At 36.3% G+C, this 19,708-nt stretch overlaps 1 protein-coding gene across 1 annotated transcript in view; it reads right to left on the reverse strand.

Moving 5' to 3' along the window:
* Positions 1-1,338: 1,338 nt before the first annotated feature.
* CRIM1 (cysteine rich transmembrane BMP regulator 1) overlaps positions 1,339-19,708 on the reverse strand; it is a 72,577-nt gene continuing 54,207 nt past the window's right edge. Inside the window, exons 8-14 of the mRNA XM_029965043.1 lie at positions 17,921-18,130; positions 13,663-13,878; positions 11,716-11,937; positions 7,287-7,481; positions 6,164-6,286; positions 4,665-4,852; positions 1,339-4,251 (exon numbers count right to left, since the gene is read on the reverse strand). Coding sequence (XP_029820903.1) covers positions 4,075-4,251; positions 4,665-4,852; positions 6,164-6,286; positions 7,287-7,481; positions 11,716-11,937; positions 13,663-13,878; positions 17,921-18,130 — 1,331 coding nt within the window. The 3' untranslated portion in view covers positions 1,339-4,074. The remainder of the gene's footprint in view (positions 4,252-4,664; positions 4,853-6,163; positions 6,287-7,286; positions 7,482-11,715; positions 11,938-13,662; positions 13,879-17,920; positions 18,131-19,708) is intronic.

Below are 19,708 nucleotides of genomic sequence, written 5' to 3' on the forward strand. Positions count from 1 at the left end.
GCATCTGTATGCTGCTGAGGTCATTTAAAGGATTTGCATTCTATCCTACTCAGCTATAGCTTTTTCAAGCTGACAAACGCTGGTGGGCAGAGGCATTCCAAATATCCTTTCAGTGTGAGTAAGGCAAAGGAGACCAGGACTACTTCGAGTGTTCAAATGTGGATGCAGTGATGTTTTCCGTTTCATTCTGATGAAAAATTAAAATGTTTGCAGAGTTTGAAGATGCTCTTCTAGAACACATATGTCATCCATAGCTTTATTCCTGGGAAGGAGCAAAAATGCTGAAACAGCTAACTAGGAAAGGAGAGGAAATTCAGCATATGTAAATGTAAAGGGATGCAAATAAATACTGATCTATCCTAGCCAAAGTCAATTATGGGCTTCGCAGTAACTATTAGTACTTGGGCATTTTGGATTATTGCAGCTAGTGCTGCAAGAACATTAATGCAGTGGGAGTAGCAATCCAAATTGTAAATACGATGCTAAATCCAGGGAGTGCCATGTTTGAACAATGTGGACCCTAATCCTTACCCTTCATCTTAAAAGGATGTACAGGGAAGTACATGAATGAGAAGTACAAAGAATGGCAAGATTTGCCATAAGGTATGGAACTGCTCCCAAAGAACTGTATATTTGGCTTTTCAAGAAAAAATGGAGTCAAGATACAGGTCTCTAAATTAACGGGTGGCATATAGATACTGATCTACTGCTGATTTGAATGCAGTATCAGGGATATTAAATGAAACCATTAGGAAGATGATTTCAAAGAAAGAAAAGAAAAAAGTTGTTCACACAGCATGTAGTCAAGCTGAAAACTGCCTTGCCTCAGGAAGTTACATACCAGAACTTTATATCAAGTCCATTAACTTACAAATTACTAGAAGAAAAAAACATTATAGGCTAATAGATAAATAAATGATCTGTGGCTTGGGAAATCCATGAAGTACAAATTGTGATTCCACACACTTTTTATAGGACCTCATATCAGAGTCTCGTATGATTAAGCACAGCTTTCTGACAGGTATGACTAGATCATATGCTCTTCATGGCAGGGCAGAGGCCTAACTTTGCATTTGAGAGATTCATCTTTGCTGAATGCTGAAAGTATTTGGAATTCCACAAAGCTCTCCAATGCTAAAATTCTTTAGTATAACATGCAGAACTTTCTGTGACTGCAAACTGTTCTTTACCCACAGTGTGTTCTGAGCTGTTCCAATCTCAGGTCAGCATAACAATAAAATGAATTCCTACCCACCATAATATCAATCTATAAACTAATGTTTCAAGGACTAGTGTGTGGAAGTAATAAACGTGAACATTTAAGAAAATACACATCAATAGGTTTAAAACTTTTTATTGTGCTGCCAAGAGCCAAATTACAAGAAACCGCCTTACAGTTAAAAAAGTAAACAAGCAATCTGCTGAACCGCAGTGCACTCCGAGTGCCACATATGCATCTATTTTTCAGAAAATTATATCTGCATTTCTCTTACAAGAGCACAACAGGAACCAAAGTAAAAGAGTGTAATGGATACAGCACATAGGATAAATCATATCTTTAAAATAATAATAATAAAATAATAATAATAAAAAAAACCATTTTACACCATGTCCTATATCCTGCTAATATTTTCAGAATATGGCCTTGATTGTAAAACAAAAGCAAGCATTTACAATTTCTGGATAAAGACTGCTTACTCTTATGCAAGGAATGGATGTTTTGTCTTGACAAAATCTCTGCAGTAACTGGACAGAAACATCTCTGTTTCAACATCAGATTGAGTACAAAACACTGGGGAGACCACATTTTTTCTTACTGGTGGTTGGAAACTGAAGTTATATAAGCAGAAAAAATGTTGACCCTTAATGATACACCTATTTTTTCTTTGATGCAAACAGCTAGAACACCTTTTTGATATTCTAAAACAAAAAAAAAATGGTTAATCTTCAGATTAATAAATTAGGTCATTATAATAATAAATTAGGTTTTTTTTTTTTTCAGTTTTAAAGTTCAGCAACCTCTGACCAAGTATTTAGAACAATACTTGAGAGTTCCTTTACAAAAAATACATTTTCTTTTCACATTAAGCATACTGGGTATCTGTGTCTCTTATGAGAAGCATTTGTAAAAGAAAAAAGGCAATGCACAAATGGGTAATTAGTATAAAAGTGCCAAGACCTGTTTGGAAAGTAACATTGTATTATACAGTCAGAGTTATAAATGAGGCAAGCTACAACAAACTTCCAGCTTAATGTGGACAATATTCCAGTAGTTGTTTCAAACAATTGTTTGAAAAAAAAAAAAAAAAAAGAAAAAACCCCCAAAATCCAGGAGCTCATGGTGTTATTTTATGGAGTTGATTAGTGCTGCATGTATATTGTCATCAGTGTCTCTAGCCAATGCATTCATTAAAAAGCCTTTTTAAGGCTAAGCAGGAAAAGAAAAATAAGAAACACCCTGAAATGTAGCAAGTAGCAAGAGCAACGCTTACTGCTATAACCGTGCACGTACTGTACACACGCCAACACAAGAGTGCACACACACACACACACACACACACACACACAAACACTTTCAAATCAAATCAAATCAAACTGTAGGTAGAATGAGATGCTCTTTTCTTGTCTTTCCTAAACTCACAAGCGATTAAGGATTGATATGAAATGCCTGTTATTTGTTTCTGCTCTGGGTAAAATCTCTCTCAGATAAAAATACATTCAACAAGAAAAAAAAAAATAGAAAAAATATATACTGTATACATAGTATTTTATATATACAGTATATATATGTATAGTGTATATACACATGCACGTATATATACATATGTATACCTACATGCATGTGTATATACATATATATACACAAACATACAAATACTTTTTGTTGTTTTTAGCATAATTATATTTACATAAATATTCCTATAATGCTAAAGTTTAAAGAAGCATGATCTCCTTTTTTTCTGAGCTTCAAAAAAGGTGCTTGAGTAATATACAATTAAAATTAAGCAGCTTCCTAGCATGGAAGTAGTTTCTAAATCTGCATACCAGTAAATAAGAACATCAACAGGAAAAAAAACAACAACCTTAAAACAGTCTCTTTTTTACTCTCTTGTAAGCAAGAGCTTTGTCCAACAAAAATATTTTTCCTTCTCCTGTATGAACAACCAGAGATTGATATAAAATAACAAAACAAAACCACAACAGACAAAACAAACAAACAAAAGCCCCTGGAACTGCATGGTGTTCTTGACTTTTCCTTCCTTCCTTCAATACTGCTGTCAAAAGATCCAGTGCTCATATCAGGAATTACTTAGGCCTCAGTCATTTGCTAACTCTGCTGAAGTCTGGCTAATCTAGCCAATCAGCTTTGAAGAAAACAAAAATAAAAACAAAAAGCAGCACAAGGTATAATTTTATACATCCTTAATAAACCCACCCTTATTTTCTGCTATAATCTTTTCCTTGCTATTTCATTAACTACTGCAGCTTCTCATCATATAGAAAAATATTTGCAGCTACACCACACCTGTGATGTGACAAATTCTGTTCTAGGAGTATATTACTGTAGCAACAGCTGAAAAAAAAAATCAGACCTTTTCATATTTTTTTCATCTGGGGTTAGGCTTTGGGTGCAACAGATGCAATTTCAGAGCAACAAGGAAAACCACTATCCTGCTGCTCAGCAGTTTGTTTTCTTCTCTAGCCAAGCATGACCAGCTTTTCTTCTATGAAGCTTCCTTTTAACTCATTGCCTATCCCTAGCCCCTGATTCCCCCTCCCAAAAAACCTCTATAGCTATGTTACAAGCAAATACATCTTAACAAGTTTTAAAACTTTGGTTCTAAGAAAACACTTGGTCAGTTATCTCAAGGAAAAGTGGGAATGCTTTTTCTGGCACATTGCAGGAGTCAGAGCTCATCCCAGTAAGGTCTTAGAGCTGTACATGTAGTCACAAATCCAATACAATCCACTAAGCAAGTGCACAATTCTAGTTTTATTTTAATAGCAGACTGTCTCTCTCTCTCTCTCTCTCTCTCTTCTCTCTTTCTTAATCCTTGGTAAGGGTGCAATTCTTCAAACTGTTTGATAGAAATTATCTGCCTGTAGGTTGTTCTGTTTCTGCATGCTGTAAAATCCACTGTATCTTGAATCCGGGTCTGCAATTCTTAGCATCCTCTGAGAACTGTCCACCTGGACCATGGTACCTTTCTTGCAGTCCACATACACCAGTTGATTGTTTAGGCAAGAGGGCTGTTAAAAGAGAAAGGAAATACTAAGTTAAACAATTTTTGTATTCCATACATAATTAAAAAAGTTCTTTTTGTTCAAGCACAAAATGAAATAAAGCTGGCAATGAAAGAGTCTAGACTTTTGCCCAAGTTGGTAAACGCTTATGCCAGGCACAGTAACAGACCAACACTCTCCTTAGAATCACCATTTTTTATCTTCTGAATGGAGCTCTGGTATTCTCATATCCCAGCTGGGCTGGTTAAACTGGTCTCTGTTAATCTAGCATCACGCAAGGGCTTAACCTGTTGCCCCAAGTGTGCAGCAGCTTGTTACCAAGACTTCAACAGCCTCTTTATTGCTGAACATTTACAACAATGTTTTGTTCCTGGTTTCCAAAAAATGTGAAAGTCTGGAAATAGACAGAAACACAGCACCTTTGTTGGAGCTTTGTAGCAGGACACAGGAATCCACTGCTTTTTCTGATTGATGAGCAGGAGAACGATGATCAGTAACAGTGCTATCATGATTGGAATTGTCACCAAGGCAACAGAGCCAACCGAGGCATCCTCACTGGGGTGTGGCCCACTGCCACTCCGGTACTCTCCCTGGAGATGGTTCATATCTGGAAGGCATTTGCTAGAGATTACAAATGGGCCTTGGCCATAATGAAGGATGTAATTCCAAAAGTCTCAGTCATACATCTTGCCACTCATATGAATTTGGACTTTCACTCCTGAAATGTCACCTTATTGATATAAATTAGAACAACCAAAAGCTAGTACCTTGTATAGTGACTATATTAGGAAGCAAAAGGCCATCAAAAAGAGAGGAAATAGCAGGAATCTAAAGCACAATATAATGAACAAGTCTGACAGTAACCTTTTAGCTCAATTATGTTTGCATCATCTTATCTGATCACAACCAAATTCCCATTTATTAAAAAAAAAAACAACAGACTGTTTGCATGCTGATGGAAGTATTTCTTTTTTTTCTTAACTTTTAAAACTGGTAGGACAAATATGATGTGTTTGCTCTCTCATCTGTTGAGACCATATTACAATACTTTCACCACTCAGTCTGTGAAAACAGACCACTGGCAGTCTACTTAGAATGTAAGAAGTTTTGCATGTAATTTCAAAGAATGGTAATTTTCAATGACATATAAAAAATTCCACACTTTGCAGTGTGTGTTTATAATCCCTAGCCAGGATAGTTGCAACCCAGCTACTAATGCCTGTGAGAAATGAAAAAGCTGTAATTATAAAAGTGTAAGCTTAGAACTTTGTAAAGCAGTTAAATTTCATGCATCCTTTCTCCAAACAATAGTATGCTATGAGGTCATCCTCAGATTTTAAAAAAATACATACAAGTTTAGGTTGTCCTTCAATTAGAAAATGTTAAAGACAGTGTCATAGAGTGTTTCCTCTTCCCTGGAATAATGATTGCAGCACAGTTTTAAACAAAAGATATATTTACATACTTAGACAACTTTATTAGCTCTGTCTCATTATACCTGAGATGTTTTTTTTTATAAGCTCTGACATTTGCCTACGATACATGTTAAGCTGTGGTACATGTTTTCCGTGTTTGTTTATCAACAGAAGAAAATCAAATTAGGGTCTATCAACTCCAGTGGTCTTCTTTCTAGTTTTTGAATCAGAAAAGACATTGCAGAACTCCATCATACCAACACAGATGTTTCTTCCATGCAGAAGATGGAATGATAATGAGACCAAATTCCATAAATGTAATTTAATAGACTGACTCATCTTTACTCAAAGCAAAATGCATGTAAGAGTTATGCACTGAAGAATATTCTCAGAAAACCACCTTTTCAAAGCATTATATAGATGCTACCTGAATAGAACAAGTAGATGCACTAAACATGGGGAATAAACAGACCTATGTTATCCCAGTTTGTGTCAGATCTCACCTCTGTGAATGTGGATTATGTCATTTTCACTCGGTGTTGGCCAGTTTGGTACTTCTAGTTCAACATCTCCTCGATGATTTGTCTTCTCAATGGGAATGTTAGTGGGTTCAGGTACATACATCTCTGTGAAATGAGATAAATGTGTTTCACAAATCACAGGCTGCTTAACTTCTCAGTGCTGCTCTTAATTCAGGAAATACACTCGGCCATCTGCAGTGCTTTGTCCTATGAATTCTTTTATTTGTTTCAGGATTTTCATCATTATTAGTCTGGGATTTTGTTTAAAACTTGTTTCATAATGTATACAGGACACATGCCTGCTGCCATTATCATTATCCTAATGTGAATGGGATGATGGAGTGGTGTGGACAAATTTGCTTTTGAAAATACCATTTCAGAATACATGCTTTGCTACAGGTTTGCTCCTCTGCGGTATTAAAAAAAAAGAAAAAAAAAGAAAAGAAGAAGGGAAGGCTACACCTTCCCAGCTGATATGTAAACAGTCACTGCTGGGTTCTTTGCCTTCCTTTATTTGCAATTCTCAAAGCGGGGGAATTGCAAGAGGTGGTACTGCTGAATCTCCTCAGTTGTCCTGTCAGAAGTAGTTACCAGCTGACTAAGATGAGCAAACTTCTGCAGAAGTATGTCAGGACTGACATTAAAACCCAGTTGCAATTCTTATGACCCTTCTGCCCATCGCCAAGACAATTTCATATTGCTTTTAAGCCAAGTTAAAGTGATAAATAAAGCAATGTGGTATTTGAAAAGTAACGAAGATGCTCAGAAAAGACATCAATATTCATCACTGTGATATAATCTGCAGAGATGTAAGAATATTAATTTTCCCACTTCATTAACATATTTCCATAACCTTGTGAAAGGACAAACCAGGGGCAAGCAACTAATTTTTGAGTTCGCAGTTCTCAGAATAAGTGAAATTCAAACTATGTCTTTGCACAATGTGCCTATCTGTTAAGAATATTAATTTTCCTGAAGTCTAAAACTCTGTTGTCTTTGTGGTACTGTAAACATGGACTGACATTCAAAAAACAATTTAAAACCCCCTTATTATTGGTCCTGGTAAACCACCATCACAGTAAACTGGGCTGTCACATCACATTACCTGGACACATGGGACAGCAGCTTCCCTCCACATTGATGGGTTCAGCACATGGGAGAGGTGGGCAGCTGACAGTGGAGCAGAGAGTCTGACCCTGCAGGCAGTAGCAGTGTGTGCAGCTGTCAATGTCCCAGCGTTCCTCATCTGCATATGTTTTTCCACTGAAGTGGCAGACAACTTTCTTTGGAACTGCATCTTCTGTTGAAGGAAAACAGTGGTGTGATCATGCAGTAAAGGCTAATTACACAAAAATCTGATTTTTTCCCTAAACACAGAAGTGAAACAGAAAATCTTTGTTAAAAAGATGTCATTTCTGCTTCTTTATGAAGTATATAATTACCCTGGGCTGCTTCTCCTCATGTTCTTAATGCAAGAGGCTAGAGGAAAGATGACTGGGACATGAAAAGATGATATAAAAAATGCTGTGAAAATGAAGAAGAACTGATTCTTTTATGTTTGACTATTTGAGACTGCCAACTACTCCTCTTTCTTCTTGTTTCCTAGTAAATCCTGTTAAACTAAGAAAAAAATCTCCTAACCACCTAAATTTCTAATTAGTAAGGTTCGAGAAAGATGAAGTTGGTCTAGAACATGGAAAAAAACCCAGATTAGGCAGGATGCCAAGAAGGATGAAGCAACTTGCAGATGAAATAACTAGAAGTGCTTAGACTATATCTTATGATAAAACACATTTGAAGAGAATCTGATCATTCCCTGCAACTGCGTCAACCCCAGGAAAAGGGCAATAACTAAACTCAGTACATTTTTTCACGCTTAGTATTATATAAATGGGAAATCAGTGTGATCTTTCTGTCTAAGCATTCAGCACACCATTTTTTTAATGTTGCATCCTATGCAAGCCTTTTAGATGGTCTTCAGTATAACTTCTATTTCACTGCGAAGGTAGTAATGAATTGCTTAGCCTTGGAAGTTTTTTGCTGTTGTAGCACTTTAGAGATAATCAAAATAAAACCACAAAACAGAAGCTCCAAAAGCCAAGCAGCACCTCATTTTCATCTTAGCTTCTTACTACCTTTATTTCTTAGAGGCAAAAATTATTATGATGAAATAAACCTGCTGATGACATGAATTTGCACATTAAACATATGCAGGATGTTACAGAATGAAATCACAAACTTCTTAAACCATCAGATAAATTCTGGTTTAACATTCACACAGATGAAATATTTAAATATGTCAGTTAGAATTATCTGTCAAATATAAATAAAAAACCCTTATTAAATAATTTGGCCATTAGTAAAGGTTTTAATTAGTGACAACATAATAGACTGACGTAATCTGGAACAACAAGGTTAGCAGTCAGCAGACCGGTGCAACAGATCTGGACAGAATAAATTCAAATGCAAAAGAAGATAATATTAATTGAATTATCTGAAAAGCACAAAGGGCTCCAGAGATCCTTGGTATGGGTATCCCATGACTTCCATGGCTATAAGTAAGGGTCCCAACCTCCTCAAGTAGAAGATTTTATAAGTAAACGTTGGGTGCATATGGGAAAGGAAAAGTGGGAGGAAAAGGTACAGAAAGCTCATCAGGTTTTTATCCATGTGCATGTTGACATAGAGCGAATGGAGCCCTGTGTTAGTCAGCAAGCAGATGTGGTTGGGGACAAGGGTGAGGCACACAGCCCAAACACTCCTCTCCTGCTCATTGCCTATGCAGACATAAAGCTGTGTACTGCCTGGGCACTCAGGGCTGATTTGCTTCCAAAGTGCTACCTTGCCCCACTTAGGATACCTTCTTCAATTTAGCAGCTGGTTTGTCTGGAAAAGTCCTTTAACTTGCTCAGAGTTTTCCAAGTTTGTGAGGAACACATCACAATTTAATACAGTAAATAGTTTTTAGAAGAATGAACAAGGGTAAAATCACAATAGCAGTGTTGTACCATTAAACCTCAAGAGGAAATTTTGAAGTCCTAATAAAGTATTATCCTGTATGTGTCTCCTATTTTGGTGTCCATCCCTATGCAAGTATAAACAAGGATGAAGATGAAGACCACAACACCAACCAGGTGCTCAAGGATAGTGGAAATGAGTCTTGCAGTAAGAAATTCACATACAAAACCGCAGTTCAGAATAGTGTCTAGCTCTACCCGCTTCTTTCAAATTTCCTCTAGCTGTACTAGAAAATCAGTCTCATCTGGTAAACAGTCATTGCTCTGTTTTCTGCAGAAGAGTGATCTTGTCTCTAATCAAATAGATGCACCCCTTTATCCTCTCTAAACTAGAAGATTATCTTTCCAAATGAATCTGTCTTTGTAAGAAAAAGAAGAATGTTAAATACACAGGATGACTTTGAGGATTCAAACAACAAGGCCTGTAAAATTTTGAATTTGAATTTATACACACTGGATCCTGAAAGAAGGAGAATAAAATACAGTGCTAAAAGCATACATAATTTTTGAAATTCCAATCAATGAAGAAGGCCTGTTTCCACAGAGTTTGCCTATGCTCAGGGAAGTGATTGAGTCACGACCCCTGGAAGTACTTAAAATATGTATAGACACAGCACTTGGGAATGTGATCTAGCGGCAGACTTGGCAGTGCTGGGTTAACAGTTGGACTCAATCTTAAAGGTATTTTCTGACCTAAATGATTCTATGATTCTAAACATTTTATCAACTATTACATGAAAACAGGTAGGAAGAATCTGTACAAAGATGTACTTCACAGTTCTCAAGAAATGAAGAATAGACCAGTAAGAACCAGGAAGACAAAATTAGGTGCACAACCTGACTAATCTTACATGCAAGAGTATATAGTTCATAGAAACCATAAAAAAAAAAAGAGTTCCCATGAATTTCAGTTATTTAGACCACAAAACATAGTACAACTTGGATTATTAAAATGTATCATAATTGAAAATCTTCATATCTAAGCATTATTAAAATCTAGCTTCTATATTTTGTATTGCTAATCAGTTGCTACTAAAAAAACCATTAAGCTTTTATAGCTCACACATTTAAGTATTTGTAATATTATGCAACTATAAAGGATTCAAAGTCAACTAATTAAAGCCGTATCTACATGTTGTGTGTATATATTTACAAACTTGACATGCAAGGTGTAGGCAACAAGTTTTAGAGGTTTCATTTTTGTAGTTCATGGCACTAGTCCCTTCCTCACCCAAAGCATTCTCCACTACAATACTAAGACTTATGTTCTGACTCTACTGGTTTGATTGCCCAACTCTGCATACATTCTGTATTTTTTTAATTGTTAATATGTTTTCTGAATTAAAATTTATTTTTATGGCTCAAAGTCAATCACTGGAAGAAAAGCCTGCAAAAAGTCTAAAAGCCAAAGAAATTCTAAATTCTCTCCATTTTTTATGCAAACCACAAGAAGAAATAGTGATAGGATAACATAGAACTTTCCCCTCGAAATGTCGTCATCAGGAATCTAAGTATGATTCCAAAGGCAACTGAAAATTGGATACTTTGTAACTTTTCCAGGCATTCTTTCATGGAATTCCTTGTACATCATATAAAACTGTATCATCTATTATTAAAGCTGGTTTATCTGCAATGAATTAAAGATTTCAACGGTTCTATCAATGGTACATGTCTGAAAGTACTTCACAACCTTTCTGACGTTTCCAAAGGAGAATCATATTGTTTATAGATGGGCAAGTTGATTCACATGTTCAATTAAATATTTAAAGCCCGTCAATTTTACTATATTCCTTTTTATGGAACTCTTGTCTACTCTATCTACCCCTGCTACTTTTGGAAATGAAGGTGAGTAAGCTCTGTATGCTTTTCAACAATGCTGCAAAGACAATTTCAGTAAGTACATTATCCAATTTTTCTCTATTAGCAGCTTCCATTCTACAGCCTTTGTACTTACTATGAACTCACAAAAAAAGTAATCTTTAAATAAATACTCCTATTCAACATACAACAAAAAAGTGATCAATAATATCAAACTCTGCAACTTTAAAAATGTCTGGCAATTTCCACTATCTACAGCATCCACTGTAGTTCTAGTTCCACAGTTCTAGTTCCGTGGAATTTCATAATGCTTCACACCTTATCTTCTGCACTCATAATTAATGTTTTCCTCATATTATCACACAAATCTTGACATAACCTATGTTACCTGGCAAATCTTCCTTTAAATGAAAATAATTTTTGTGTAATGTCTTCATCTAATAAGGTGTATTACCAAAATTTCAGGAGGATGTCCTCTTGAGTTTGTAGGCAAATTACATGTGTATCTCCATGCACTTCTACCTAAAAAACCACAAATCATGATCCTCAAAGCTCCCTATGCATATTTCACTCTCCAGTTCAACTGGAGGCACAAACTGCATCTCCCCAAACCAAGGGAAACATATTTCAATTTGGTAATAAAACTTCTTTCTTACTCCTGAGAAGGGAACAGCAAGTTAACTATTTTTATTTGCTCACCAATACAGTAAGGACAACATTGTCCCTTTCTCAAAACAGGTCTCTCACAGGATACCGGTGGGCAAGACTCAGAGTAGCATCTAATCACACCATCCATGCAAATGCAGCTGGTGCAGACATTGGGCTTCCAGGACTCAGCTGTCAGAAAAATATCTCCTTCATCGTTTTTGCAGTAACTGGGCATGCTCTCGTTGTTTGATGAGGAGGGGTGAAGAGGCTCATCTGTAAATATAAACAGATTAAGTTATTTAACTTACAGTGGCTAACTAACTTCTGTCATAGTTCCTTAACAAAGAGTTCACTCTTGAAGAACACAATGGAACACACTGGCTCACTACTTCAACAAAACTAGGACAGAGCCTCATGCTTCTTCAGTCCTTACATGTGATGAAGACCTCATGATGTGCTCTAGCATAATATGTAGACCTTTACTGAGTTTCAAAAAAAAAAACCAAACAAACCAAAAACCCAAAACAAAACACACTGGAAAAAGGACAGCAAAGTACAAAATAATCACCATCAGAATCAGCACCTCAAAAAGCCACTCTGAATGCTCTGAATTGCAAGGTATATAGGAATTCATCTTAAACAAGAGACATTAAATTTTAAATCTAAAACTTGAATCCCAGCTTCTACCATGACAGTCCAAATCTTAGAATGATGCAAAGTGAAAAGCTATTATGCTGCTGTCACCTTCACTAGTGGACTTAGATGAGCTAATTATAAGCTGTTGAGAAACAAATGGAATTTGATCAGGCTGCAGCCTGATGCCAATGGGTTTCCTTTAATTCTCATGCCCACCCATGGAGAAGACCTATTTCTGCAATTAAGCTGTATCTTAACAGACATTATGGATCAAGAAGCAGGACTGTATGTACAGATAAAGTATAAGAGAAGGAGAAGAAAATAAATGATTCATAAGAGTATTCAGATCAGGTTCTCAATCTAACTGCATTAATCTGTGAGACTAAGTTCATTATATAGCCAGTGAGAAAAGATCAACTCCTTCAAAACAGTATTTTCAAGTTAAGCAAATATTCATTTTTATTAATAATGAGAAAAATGGAAGGCAGCAGAACTGGCTGAAAATATTTTGTCAGAAAAAAACCTCCACACCCAAAACAACACTCTGTAGCAAAACCTAACAGCAAAACCTAACTTTTCTTTTTTCCTAAAGTAAAATTTTTAGATTTTGGTTTTAATAAAGACATATTTTCTCAGCGAGTTTACATACAATTCACAGGTTTGTAGTAAATTTCCACTGCAATAAACTCCCCCATTTGTTACGTGAAATAGGAATTCATGTTCATTTATAATCAAATATCTTTCCCTGGGGGGAAAGCAAATCCTGTTATCTTCTTTACACTGTGAGGCAGTCTAAGAGGAATCTGGCACACCTGCTGCGCTGGAATGCTTTGATATTACTCAGCTGCCTTCAAGTCACTCTCAAATCATACCATGTGAAGGTAAAAGCAAACAGAAGTATTTTTGAGACCAAATCCCAAATAGACAAGATAGTAATAAAGAGGTTCATAGAAACCAAGGCATGTAGAAAGGAAAAGAAACAAGCCTGTATCTACCTAACACTTTGACTGCTTTCAAAGTTTCTCTAATCCTGCATGTCTCCATAAACGAGTACATGTTTCCAGTGCCTATTTCATAAACCTTTCAACTAAGGATTCTGGTTCTCACACAACCCTTACATTATTAGATTGCCTTAAAAGATGTTCAAAGTTCAGGGCCACAGCTCCTCTTTACGCTTAAGATCTCTCTTGCACACAGTCAGGCGGCATTTGAATTAGAGACCTGAAGGCTCTCACTCCTCACTGCTTAAAAACCAAGGCACCTCAACACCCAACTGTGCACATACAGAAACATTCTCATACTGAAACATCATATTCTCAGATCAGGGAAGGGCTCTGATGAAAGCTGGTTGTCAGCACATACCTGGGCACTGTGGACAGCAGGAGTCCTGTGTGCGGGTGGGGTTTTGACAAAGAAGAGGTGGACAGACTTCAGTCTCACACAGGACACGTCCACTGTGGCATGTACATTGTGTGCAAGAATCAATGTTCCATGTCTCTCCTTCTACAAAGTATTCCCCACCAGGAGCATGACAGATCGATGGACTGGTGAGCTCTGGCTTTTGCACAATTATTTCATCTGGGAAAAACAGAATTGGAAGACAGGCAAAATCAATTGTGACTCTAATAATTAACAACTGTACCCAAGATTAAGAATTTCTGTTATTGTTGAAAATATATTTCAATAACGTTATTACTGAAAATAATACATAACAAAACCAGCTATAGATTATTCTTGATGAACCTCTTTTGACTTTATGTCACCTGCATCTCATGGAAAATGGGAAAAAGATAAACAAGAAGGAGCTTGAGAATCATTCTGAAAAAAGACCAGTTAATATAAATCAGATGTAACTTCAAGCATATTTGGCATTTCAGAAAAAATCAAACGAACTGATGATGTAGGAATTCCAAGAGGTAACTGTAAAAATTCTACTCATTAGATAGTTTCTTAACGGCTAAATGTTAGTATCAGTGCAGTTCCTGAAAGGATGAGTAAGTATGTTTCTCCTCTGGGATTAAGGAAGTCCAGGTTCAAGTTAAGTTTCTCAACAGATGCTACATTAAAAAACCCCAGCCAAACAAACTAAGCCCCCAAGAATCCCACACAAACAAATAAACTGCCCCCAAACCACCATAAAAGAAAAAACACAGAATCCCCCACCCAGTCCTCTAAAAACATATAAGCACTTAACACTGGTGGAAGTGCTTCATCAATGCTGCACAAAAAAGAAGAAGGAAAAAAAAAGAAAAAAAAGAAATCTGCCGTCTTTGAAAACTGGACCCAAGGAGCGGCCACAGTGTGTAGATTCATATTTCCAGTAACTGTATCTTACCAAATGAACCTTACTGCCTTTTCAAACAATTAATTACATTACCTCTGCAGCCCTGGCTAAAAGATTCACTCCAGCAGTTTAGAGAACAGATTTGTCTTCCTTCATGTTAAGAAAGGAACTGAAACTGTGTCCCTTGTTCAGCATGAGGGTCCTTCAGAGGGCATTAAAAATGGGGGAACTCTCTTTACCTCTTGGCGTATTGAAAGAATAAAAGAATCCCACCCTGCACCTTGAGGGTGTTTAAGCACTTACCATCAAGAAAAGGTTATGCCACAAACAGCGTGTTTGTAACCTGCTTAAAACGCTTTGAAGACTACTCCACATAAGGTGCAGTAAGGGCAGTAATAGTTGCCTGCTTACTACACTGGTTGATTTGGACCTGGAATAAGTCCACCAGGTTTTTCCACGCACTGTGTATAGATATCGAGATGCCTCACACAGCATGTTTTATTCAGGTGCAGAAGCCATGAGTTTGAAAGCTACAAGCTGCAAAGTGAAGCTTCAGGCTTATAAGTGATGTCCTTCAGCCTGAATTCAACCCATTTAACATTAGATAGCTAAGTTAGGTGCCTCTGTTAAGAACTGAACTGCATCACGTTTCCTGTGCTATGAATGGAGGGGAAGAGAAAGTGACTTCCCTAAGTATGCTACATCTCTAAATCACTTTCAGAAGGTCCGTCTTTCCCTCCTACTTAATTATAATGATGCCTAATGTGAACATCATCCTAATCCAAATATCTTGGTTAAGGAGAGAAAAATTAAGAGGACAGCAGCTCCTCTAGTTATTTAGGCAAGCCAAAGCCTACAAAGTGGCTTCTCTTCACCACTGCTGTACTTGCCTGGAAAATGGCTTTTGTGCCCTTTGCTCTATGACACTGCCACGTGGAAGACACCCAACTTAGTTGTTTTCATTTCTGGAGAATGTTCAGTAGAACTGAAGGAAGTTGACTCTGGCTGATTTTATTTTATTCACAAAGTACTCATGCTTTTCTTTCAGGGAATTATTTTATCTTTCACTGATTTGCTTATGCTATGCTTTTCCAATTGCTTACATTTATGAACCACATACCTGATTCAGCAGCATTTACCTGAAATGAGACTGCTAGTCTGCTGCCTTGTCACTGTTTGATTTTTATTTCAGCTGGAACAATATATTACATTTTATGCAATGGCATCCTAACTCACCATGGCAAAAGCAATGCTAATTTTTTTCTGGAAATTTTCTGAGTCATCTGCTTTGCATTTAGTTCTCTGCAAAGTCACAGGCCTGTTTTGCTACAGCTCATATATTGTTCTTTATCAAAAAAGCATAACCAGATATTACTGCTGTATGTATGGTATTGCCTACTGCCTCCTTAGCAGCCCTGATAATGAAATATCACTGCAACTGAATTGCTACAAATTTGAAACTACTATTGCAAATTTACTACTACTAACCCGAAGGAGCAACTAGTCAAACAAATGTACACTTTCTGCATAGCATGGTTCTGCAAAACACTAGCAATTAATGGCTTTGTGAATCTTACAGGAAACCGGGAGCTTTTCACGAGCATTGTGAGGAACCATTTAAACCTCTTAATTTATAGAAACGTGGTTATAAGGAACATTGTAGCAGTTAAGGTATCTCTTGCTCTGTTGACAACTAATTAAATATTGAACTGAATGTAACCACTTTTTTCAGTCTGAAAAATGACCTGTGAGAGCTGCCCGTACCCTGTTGATAGGTTAAAAGTGCAATTCAAAACTCAGTACATGAGGACTGCTAATTATTTCAATACCCTTATGACACATACATTTGAGTGACATGCTCACAGTCTCACAATTTCAAACCACATTCCTATCTATTAAAATCCATGATATTTATTTAAAATCATCAGTGGGGAATCAATAAATTGCAAAACAAAATTGGAATTAAATTTCTAACAAATATAAGACCTCAGTGGGGGAAACAAAACCACATTGAGACTAATTTGGCCTTATTCATATACTTATATATGCAATCACTTTAAAATGCTGTGTCTGCCCTAGCACTGTAAGAGTTTACACCAAGTATGAATTTGCTAAAATAGAAGCTAGGTGACCAGTGTCTTGAAAGCAGGAGCAATGTCAGACAGAGAAGCCTATGCAGATACTCTCTCTAAAAGGAATGGACGTTGCTGGGCAAGCAACGGCTCTTTTATAAGAGATCAACATCAACCCATCAAAATTCTGAATCTTGAGTTTATCTAATGAAAGAACTGACATGGTAACCTGTCCCCATCCCTATGAACTATACCATCCCCTAAAATACTTGTGAAAAGGTTGAAAGAGAGACAAACCTCTGAAGTTGTGCATCTCTCTGGGGACTGTAGTTTTCCAGTTACCACAAGGTGTGAACTGCGTTGGAGATCACCATGTGTCTAAACAATCTAAGGAGATTGGTTATCTTAAGTCACAGGGAGAATGTGCTCTTCTCTGTCACTTTCAGAAAGTGGATCTGGCTATTTATTTTGCCCTTAGGGTTTCCTGTTCTTTACAAAGAATTTGAAACAATTCATAATTGCTCATACTCTCCCAGGGCTGTCTTACTGTTTTTCTATTCATAAAAGTTTCATGAGCCTCAATTGTTCCTACTTGTAACATGACTTCCAATAAAACCATAGACAATATCACTGTATTACAAATTAATCTACCTAGCACATAAAATACTGTAGAAACAGTTCTGAAAAGAGAGCATTAATCTTACACCCTACCCATACCTTTTCATAGATGTTTTTCATATTAACACTTACTAAAATTGTATTGGAATGCAACATGAATTGTACTTGGCCTTCCCACTGAAAGCATTGAAATAATCTACAGGAGCTTTCCCTCAGAACACAAAATCATAATATTCAATTACTTAAGACACCTGTTTCTGTACACCTTTGAGGGGTTGTGAAACATAGATCAGGAGATAAATTTTAATAAGATTCCACTTTAAAATCAAAAAAAGAAAATGTAATGGCTTATTACAATATTTGCTATCAAAGATAACAGAGTAGAAACTTTTACTAGTTTAAAGATTTCAGTGTGTCACAGATTAAGAAGTTAGGACCCACAACATGTATACACTTTAAATTTTTAAATTCCTATTTTTCACAACTGAGATCGTAACGACAGCAAGTAATCATGTTACATTTGTGCACAGAAACTTTCATCTATACCTATTACTGAATGATACATGAGATTATTTTCATGTATTAAGAAACAGAACACATGTGAAATGAAACTTGATTACAAAGGATGTAAAAGAAATCACATTACCTGGACACGATGGACAACACTGCCCTGGATGTATGGTGGGGTTGCCACAATTAGGAACGGGACAGGTGATCAAGGCACACATTTCCCGTCCATTGTGACAGTAACATTCCCTGCAGCCATCGTGCCAGCTCTCCTCATTCTCATGTCGGCGTCCATCCATCGACAGGCAGGATCCTGTTTTAACAGGAGGCATGAGAGAAGCCGTTGCCTCTGCACAAAATCAAAGAAAAATGAGGTGTCCTGATAAGCATCTGTTGCTTAGGAAGAAACACACCAACTTCATGCCTGGATTGCATTTATTTTTAAAGCACATATAAGACCAAGTTCTGCCATTTACACTTAGAAATAAAGTAACAACACACAGGAAACAATTAAAAGGTATACTGAAGGGGATGATAGGATGTAGTAGAATTCATTTCCTTGGAAAATATAATTACTTCTTTCTGTTGAACCTATACTAATCACCAGAAATGCAGTACTGTCTAAATAACATGAAAAAAAACCAGAAATGCAATGGAGGGAAATAGGAGAAAGCATGAAACATATTTAAAATGAAATATTTAAATATCACAGGATATTAGATTTTCTATAATGTGTCTGATAGCAAGTAGAATATAAAAGCATTTACAAGAGCTACGGATGGTCTTACGAATGATAAAAAATTACAAGCAAATGCTAACAGGTAGATATTGGAAATATTACATAAAGTACTTCTTGTGAGAAATTATTTGTTTATATTACTATGATAAATAAGATATTTGGAAGAGAACTGCTTTGAGAATTTTATCCCTCATTTTTTTTAGCTTTTACTGAGATGAGAATACAGTAGCTTGGACTGTTGCACTCCATTGGAACACACAAGCAGTTGGTCCAGGGAGGATAAAGTCTCATTGGAATCTTAAGGGGTATTTAAGTGCTGCAGGATTCAGCCTCAATATACTCTTTGTTAATCAGCTGAGTGAATTTAAAGCCCAACACTCCCCTACCCACATCATTATTATGATGAAGGATTTAGGATCAGTTTGTCAGTGAACTGACTTGTTTTCATTGGTATGTCAGTGATGCTCTGCTGACACACATATATATAAGGTTATTTGTATTAAGTTCCTCATTTTATTTTCTTTTAAAACAGAGATGATGTATGAAAAGCAGCAATGTTTATATGTAATTTTAGTAACCATTTTTCTGTTCTGGTTTTTTTTGCTTGTTGGTTTTTTGATTGGTTGGTTGGGGTGGTTTTTTTTGGTTTTTTTTTTACACACTAACATGTAGGTCAGCACTTCTTCAGCTGCAGCAGATCTATCAAAAGTGGTCTAACAAGCAGATGGTACAAAGTTTGAGGCTGGTTTTCAGAATAGAAAGCCAATACACAGAAATTACATTAGCATACCATTTTATAAATTAAAAATAAATGCTGCACAAGGATAAAGTACTTCTCAGAACAGTCTTCATCCTATTGCATGAACAAAAATATTATAAAAAATTTAAATTTGGTTACTATACTTTTATACTTTAGTATCAGATTATATAAATTCTGATTTGACTTAATTTCACTGGAATACTGGTCTATATTGAAATTATTATTGACACTGGGAAGTCCTAGATGATAAAACCCTTACCCTTTCTAAATAAATGAAGTATCCAATGTAATCAAACTTTTTTCCTGATGTATTCTAGAGTATGCTCCAAAATTTGGAGAAATACAGCAAGCACATAGGCAACTATTCAAAATTAAGTTCACACACCGAGACTGTTTTCACTTTTCAGTTTTTAATTACAATTAGTACA

This window comes from Manacus vitellinus, unplaced genomic scaffold, assembly GCF_001715985.3.
Source record: "Manacus vitellinus isolate BGI_N305 unplaced genomic scaffold, ASM171598v3 scaffold_8_pilon, whole genome shotgun sequence".
NCBI lineage: Eukaryota > Metazoa > Chordata > Aves > Passeriformes > Pipridae > Manacus > Manacus vitellinus.